Raw genomic sequence first — 7,302 nt, forward strand, 5'->3', positions numbered from 1 at the left:
ATCCCAAACCCTTCCCGGATATTTTTTCGTTAATATAATTTTTAATATACTTATATATAAATGTAGTGTAGGAATTTATTTCATTGGAATGAAAAATAAATATATTAGAAATTTACATGGACGGTAAACTAAATAAAATATAATCAAAATACATACACAACTTTTTCTTGCAATCAATATTTAGTGTTTAAATAATCATGATATGTAAATATGTAGGTTTAAAAAATTTAAATATATATCACGCTGTTACTAGAAACTTGAACTAAAAGTAAACTTAAATTTTCAATACAAAAAATACAAGAAAATGAAATATTTATTTAATTATTTAAAGTGAATAGCTGGTTAGGATCGGGCCCGACACAAATTTTTCATAGGATAGGGAAGTGTACGGGTCTTGTATTTTTTAATCAAATTGGGTCTTCAGTTTGGATAGACCTGTGTCAAATTTATTTTATTATCACGTTCAACAGTTGATGTTATTTTTTGGACATTATTACTGTGACACAAAAAAAACACAATACAAATAAAGAAATAGAACCTTTCAACTTTTTAAACACAGTACAATCTCAACATTGTAGTTATCATACTTAAAGATTTTTACACCTATATTTATATAAGTATTCATATAATACAAACATATATACAAATGATAATATATTTACGGAGATATTGATCTAATTATAACCAAAAAAATACTTTTCTACACAAACATTTTCGGAGAAAAAAAAACGAGAATATATGTAAATAAACCCTTCTTAAAGATTATGGCATTGTTGCAAGTCCAAAACCAAGAAAGATCGGATTCCTTTTGTTTTTTTTTTTTTTTTTTGTAATGATTTATAAATACACTTGTTGAGGAGATATTCATATAATTGAGATAAATTTTTTTTTTTTTTTTTTTGTAATGATTTATAAATACACTTGTTGAGGAGATATTCATATAATTGAGATAAATGTGGGGGGAATTGCAGAAAGAAAAGAGTTGGTGAAATTCAAATTGAAAAGGACGTGAATTACATACACCAACCAAACGTGAAACATGCACTGAATAAATACATAGGAGAATTGTGGGCCTAATAATTTTGGTTTCATGTCTAATTCACATCAATTGATGTACCAATTCATTTAATGTTTTGTGTCAATTTTAAATGCAAAGTAGGGACTATATCAATTGTATAAATAAATAAATAGACAGAGTATTTAAGTTAGAATAAAACGGCTATGGTTTTTATTTAAATTAGAGAGTGATGCCATGAAAAAATTTGTATCGTATGGGTAGATGATAATTTTAATCCTGTAACTTAGGTGAATTAGTATTTTTAGTCCTGTACAAATTGATTTACAGGACTAAAATTATTAATTGATTCATGTGCAAGCCAAATGTAATTTTCTAGTCAAATTAATCGAAAAATGACTAAAATTATTAAGATTATAAAATTATAGTACTAAATTATGAAAATCATTTTGTCGAGGACCAAACATACTATTTCTCTTAAATTATAAATTTCTAATATTTATTTCTTTTAATTTTATAAGCTTATTTTTTGAAAATTTTAACAAACACTTTATAACAGCTTATAAATTATTTTAAAATTTTATAAACTCACACAAACATCCACTCAATCTATTGTTAGATTATACCAGAATCAGAATCAATAGGAAGTGTCTGAAGTCGTGTGATTTGGAGTACTCTACAAAAGACAATTTGATTTATGACAGTACAATCAATGACAAAACATGGGATACAATCATATCATTGCAACCATACTGCAACAAATGTGATCCAGTACTACACAATCTCACATCAGGTGAATAGCTAATGGCAGAATCTCCCTACATAATGGATCACCAACCACTGGTTGTTACAATTCTGTCCAATTCATACAACTGTCGTTGGACTTGTACTGATATAGACGATAATTAGCCAACGGATAGTCCTGCAAGTATATACCTTCGCCTGTTTTCATGTGAAAATGTCAACTGTAAGAGTGTGATATTGGTCGTCTAATACCGACTGTTCTCTTCTGCTTGTATCTCATCACTAGAGGAAAGCACAGAAGTTTTGCCATTAGCCTCCGTGCTGCCACCTGCCTCAGGGATTCTTGTGATCCTTGGCAACTCATCAGTTACATCTGGGGAAGGAGCTAGTAATTGGTTGTCAGTGGTCTGTTCTTTCTGATAAGATGGCTTCTTTGGTTGCCGTATCACTGCAGCTGCTTCAGGCATCACAACAGGAGGTGGCTGGGGAGGTACCCACGACCGCTTAGCAGATTGTTCATTACCCAACACATTGGAAGATCCAGGTTTTTTTTCATTGCCAGCTTCAAGTTCAGTGATTCTGACATTCTTTCGTTGCCACCAAAGAGCAGCATCACCACCACTTAACGGGTTACTTGGGAATTTGTAATTTGAGCTTTTGCTGCTCTCTTGAGTCTGAAGAATGTTGGTGGAGTTGGTCTGAGGTTGACTAACCTCCCAAGGCTGATTGCAATGAGCAGCAGTATCAGTAATCTATTGGGTTTAGATGATTAAGATAACATGTCTTTGTTTTGAACACTTTATGAGATGTTCTTGGGAATTAACAATATTCCAAGTTCCAGAAATGCAGTACTTTGCTAGAGATTCAAAGTAATATGGTTAATAACTCCGAATCATCATTTTTCACTTACTGCAGATGAATATTTGCAGTAGAAGTATGTTACACTATTAATTGGTCAATCTCACAACTAACGACGTAATAGGACCACCTATGCGTTTAATGTCTATATAATAGTAATTTATTGAATTATTTGGAAAAGGTGAGAGATAGGAAATGCTTCTGGGCGAACCTTTGGCCTTGGTGCTAGACGGGGATTTGATAGTGGTTGATTGGGATTTGGTGGCGTATCATTGATCTCCTGATACATTAAAACATGGAAAATGTTTACATGCTAAAGGAGGCAAATTGTTAAACTTCATAGTGCATGTAACAACATTACTGGGGCTGGACTAACCTTGATATTTGATGGTCTCTCTCCTCTTTGTATCATAGTCATGATCTGCAAACAATTCCCACATTAAGGTCAAAAGGAGAAAGAAGAGAAAGGCAAGAATAGAAGATACATCATAGTTCTGATCTGTTCTTTCTTAATGAATAGAAAGTGGAAAGCATATATTTCCAACATCGAGCTCATTAAGATATGATATATTCATATGCCTAATACATTGCTAATAATATTCCCCAGGACCTCAATAGAATCAAAATTAGTTTCCACATTTCCAAATTGAAAGCAATAGGTCAAGGGAACAAGGCATTTTACAACTATCAGCAGGTGTAGTTAATCACTGTGAAAAATTCGAAATCAAAATCCAAGAAAGAAATAGTAAGTGGATAATTTGAGCAAATGCATCTGAGAGCACTGAGCAATACACAAAGTCTTGTGCTTCTGGCTTCTGTTATGGACCAAAAACAGCGAGAAGCTAGATTGCGTATGGAACCATGAAGGTGCAGTCCAGGATTGAGAAGAAAAAAGTGTGAAAGAAATACCTCCATATATGACTTAGGATGAGGAGCAACAGAAGGATCAGCAGGTGCAGGGCGAGACGAAGATCTCACTGCACAGAAAACTCCAATAAATCATGATACAAAAGCTCAACGGAGAATCTAGCAATAGGAGATAGGAAAATGGATGCAAAACTACCTGAATGTGAACCTAAGACCGTCTTTCCATTCGCATAAGGTTGCTGGAAATCATGAAGACAAGTTAGACAATTAACAGTTAACAGCCAAAGAAATTCCAGATCGGACGGAGACTAGAATGTATCTGCCTATACTGGAAAAATAGTGATAATAGCTCACCTTTGAACTGGTCCCTAGAAACCTTTCATCATCGTGTTGCTCTACAACAAGTTTTCCATTTCTACTTCGTCCTGATTTTTATGGAAAAAGGAATTAATTCAAAGAAAGTCCTATATGAGAGGCTCAGCACACTAATGTTAAGTGAAGAAGCTTGACGAGCACAATCTTAGAAAACAGCTAGAGAATGATCACTGGAGGTATTTAAATAGGCACTATTCATTGAAAACCTCACAAAAAGTAAAGTGGGTTCTAAAAATAAAGGTAAAAGTTAGAAAAACTAAACATTCAAACAGAGCGGATATACATCTTGTCCGGAGATATTTTGTTGGCAAAATATGATCTGCCAAATAAGAAATCAGAAATATAAAGAAATTCAGCTTCTTTATCAATTGTGTCCCTGTCTTGCACTCTTTCGCTTTCTAGTAGCATGAGGAAGAACCTCAAGGAAACTTATCTGTGTCAGAATGTACTCGGATATGGATACTACAAGATGAAGCACACAGCAAATAAACTATACACTAAAGGCACCCCTAAAAGAAATAAAAACTTATAATTATAAACATAAAGATGATACTGCTAATAGTACTAATGATAACAATGATGATGATGATGAATAAATATATAAATAAATCAATCAGAAAGTTTAGGATCATATCTACGACAAGAAAAGTGGAAGAAAAACAATGTCTCAAGCAACTGAAGAAAGTGCTACTCCTTACCACCTTCCAACATCTTTATAGCAGTCATCATTGACCTCAGCTCATGTACTTGTGCATTTAACAAGCCCATAAGTTCCTCAAAGCATTTCTTCTCTGCAAAAACCAGAATCAATAACAATCATGGAAGGTGCAAGTCAACAAAAGACAATAATAAACCACATAATATGAGCTAACAAATACTAAGTCAGCAAATACATGGAGTAGAGTCTAGAGCCCGCCCATTAAAAGTCTACCTTCACTTTTTATCATTAACATCTGTCGGCTTGCCTCAGCTACATCAGAAGCTGCGGCAGCGGCGACTTTCGCGGCAGTTGCAGCTTCTTCTGCTATACTTGGTTTTCCATTGTTCTTCTTTAGCAGACCTTCTTCATCTTCTGATGCAACCTTGCAAATCCATGACTTCAACCTGGGAATGATTGCATTCTGCCACAAGCATGTCCACCAAAAATGACACATCAAACTAGAAATATGAGACCATCTGATGGATGTAACTCCTAAAGAAATGCGAAGTGGAAAAAGTCAAAGTCTTTCCAGTTTTATGAGTTCAGGATGGAACTTATAGAGCGACCATCATCAAAGGGGAACTTCCTATAAGTTATACCTTGAAAAGTACTACTGTTCCAGCCCCCGATACAGCCAGGAAGCCAACAGCAAGAATGGCATAAGACCAGTGGAATCGAGAGTCTGTCTCTAGTTTCAAAGTGTTACCCCCAGGTAAAACTGGATTAGACTGCACTACTTGTGTTGGAGCTTGTGTCTGAACATCTGCTGAAGATTTAATCTTCCCATCTTTATAAGGTAAATTCGACAAGATCGGATATAATTAGTGCTTTGATTAGCCAAACAAGGTCAAGTTTTTTCCTTATTATGGCATGCAGACAATCTTCAGCAAACAACAACATGAATTACCTTGATTGGTGACAACTGGCTCAGTCGTTTGAACAGATGGAGTTGGGTCCTATCATTTTTCCGCACCAATTAGAATGTCAGTGCACACTTAGTCCTCTAAGGCCAAGTAGATGCCTTCATATTCAAATTATGAAAGAATGCAGTTAAACAAACAGTTCTACACCAAATTGGAAAAGAGGATCAAAACTCACTGGTAGACGCCGGAAGGCTTCATCTATCTCCTCTTTCGTGAGTCCCTTCCTCTCAAGAAATGACCTTCGATGAATGACTGGTGATCCCCTAACCTTAGGATGTGAAAGAAACTTCACAGCATTTTGCACTTGCTCTTCTCGAATCGGTTCTGAGTTCACAAAAACAGAAGAGGGATAACTCTCTTTTACAACCTCCACCTTAGAACCCCGGCGATCATCAACAGTCGTTTGTTCCACCGCTGGAAATGTAATCCAGGATGGAAGTACATCAGAACGAGCAAGGTTTTGTGCTAGAAAAATGAATGAAGATAAATTCTCTCTTCATATTCATTCTCTAACGGCTCATAACTAAAATGGATCAATAGGCTGCAAAATAAGGTGATAAATAACAAAATACGGCAGATATTCAGATCACCCTACAAACATTACAATGCTAATTTTCATAACATCATACATGATTTAACAAACCTACCGAAGTTCCATACCAAGAAATGCAGCAAACTAAGCAATTAAGCTACCGATCAGAAGTTTGATCGTCCATTCTTAACTAGATTCCGTAAGATGGCTCTAGGAGAGAGAATACATAGATAAATCAAACAAAAAAATTCAGCCAAAATCAAAAGAACTCAACCTGGGGTTTGTGGGTTTTGGTCGGCTGAGCTCGGCGTAGGGTCAGCCGGAGCTGCCATAGCAGTGATTGTTCCTGTCACTTTCGCTCAACTGAATCCTCCCAAAATAGACTAGCATAAAAGAGTCAACTATTTATTAGGAAAAGAAAATATCACTGATAGTCCTTTAAGTTTGGGTTTCATATTACTTTAGTCCCTCCTCCATGTTTGATTTGTACTTTATCAATGTAGCCAATTGTAATATTTCAAAATTCATATGTAAACATAAATAAATATAAGTATTTAATATATATATATATATGTAAAGGAAGAGAGTAATATGATGTTAAATAGAATTAAACAAAATAAATGTCTATGAGTTTAGTAACAATAATAGAAGATATTACTGCAAAGGGTAGTTATGTCAATAATTCACCATTAGTCAATTACAATAGAGGGTGAATTCTCTCTCTCTCTATACATATATATATATATATATACACACAATTTTACTAGAGTAAACCCTCTCAGAGTGACTACTTCAATATGCTAAATTTAGAGTTCCAAAAGTGACCTCACTTCTTTCAAAAAATTACTCTAAAAAGGATGGAATTTCAGTTGTAATCTGTATAAGTTCATACTTCACAATTCTCAAGTACTTGATTGCATGTAATAAAAATGTTACTATTTTTAGGAAAAATTGCACTTTTTTGTTCCATAGAATAGAGAGTATTGCACTTTGGTTCCACAGTTCACGGGCTTAACATATTCTATTCCGTAAGATAAAAAGTTGTAGCATTTTTTATTCGATGGATAAAAAATTATGGCACGTTTGGTCTTATAGATAAAATATAGGAATTTTTGTCCCAAATGTTATAAATTTTTAGATTATGAGATCAAGTGCGTTAAGTCCATAAACTATGGGACTAAAAGTATGACACCTTCTATTATGTGAGACTGTAACAAATTTTTCTTATTTTTATAAAAAAATTTCTGTATGCAAAAGTATGACACCTTCTATTAATGTATGTTCAACA

The 7,302-nt window shown here is 34.2% G+C and overlaps 1 protein-coding gene across 5 annotated transcripts; it reads right to left on the bottom strand.

The window, feature by feature from the left end:
• Positions 1 to 1,680: 1,680 nt before the first annotated feature.
• LOC105179410 (peroxisomal membrane protein PEX14) lies at positions 1,681 to 6,425 on the bottom strand. 5 transcript variants are annotated; one of them, XM_011103030.2, is made up of 12 exons: positions 6,289 to 6,425; positions 5,658 to 5,896; positions 5,467 to 5,515; positions 5,159 to 5,322; positions 4,791 to 4,980; positions 4,558 to 4,650; positions 3,839 to 3,909; positions 3,681 to 3,723; positions 3,527 to 3,594; positions 2,994 to 3,038; positions 2,829 to 2,897; positions 1,681 to 2,481 (listed from the first exon to the last, which is right to left on the bottom strand). In XM_011103030.2, exons 1-12 carry the CDS (start codon positions 6,344 to 6,346, stop codon positions 2,005 to 2,007), a joined length of 1,566 nt encoding a protein of 521 aa, XP_011101332.1. In that variant the 5' UTR covers positions 6,347 to 6,425; the 3' UTR covers positions 1,681 to 2,004. The 5 variants fall into 5 exon arrangements, with proteins under 5 accessions (XP_011101332.1, XP_011101331.1, XP_011101330.1 ...); XM_011103029.2 differs by having other exon boundaries at positions 5,159 to 5,325; XM_011103028.2 differs by having other exon boundaries at positions 4,561 to 4,650; positions 5,159 to 5,346.
• Positions 6,426 to 7,302: the final 877 nt, after the last annotated feature.

This window comes from Sesamum indicum, unplaced genomic scaffold (genome assembly GCF_000512975.1).
Source record: "Sesamum indicum cultivar Zhongzhi No. 13 unplaced genomic scaffold, S_indicum_v1.0 scaffold00155, whole genome shotgun sequence".
Taxonomy (NCBI): Eukaryota; Viridiplantae; Streptophyta; class Magnoliopsida; order Lamiales; family Pedaliaceae; genus Sesamum; species Sesamum indicum.

Coding starts and splice junctions, on each gene's coding strand:
- LOC105179410 (XM_011103027.2), bottom strand. CDS start 6,346: ATGGCAGCTCCGGCTGACCCTACGCCGAGCTCAGCCGACCAAAACCCA. Junction 4,651..4,790: donor GTTAATGATAAAAAGTGAAG/GTAGACTTTTAA, acceptor TGGTTTTTGCAG/AGAAGAAATGCTTTGAGGAA. Junction 3,595..3,680: donor GGTCTTAGGTTCACATTCAG/GTAGTTTTGCAT, acceptor TTTTCTGTGCAG/TGAGATCTTCGTCTCGCCCT.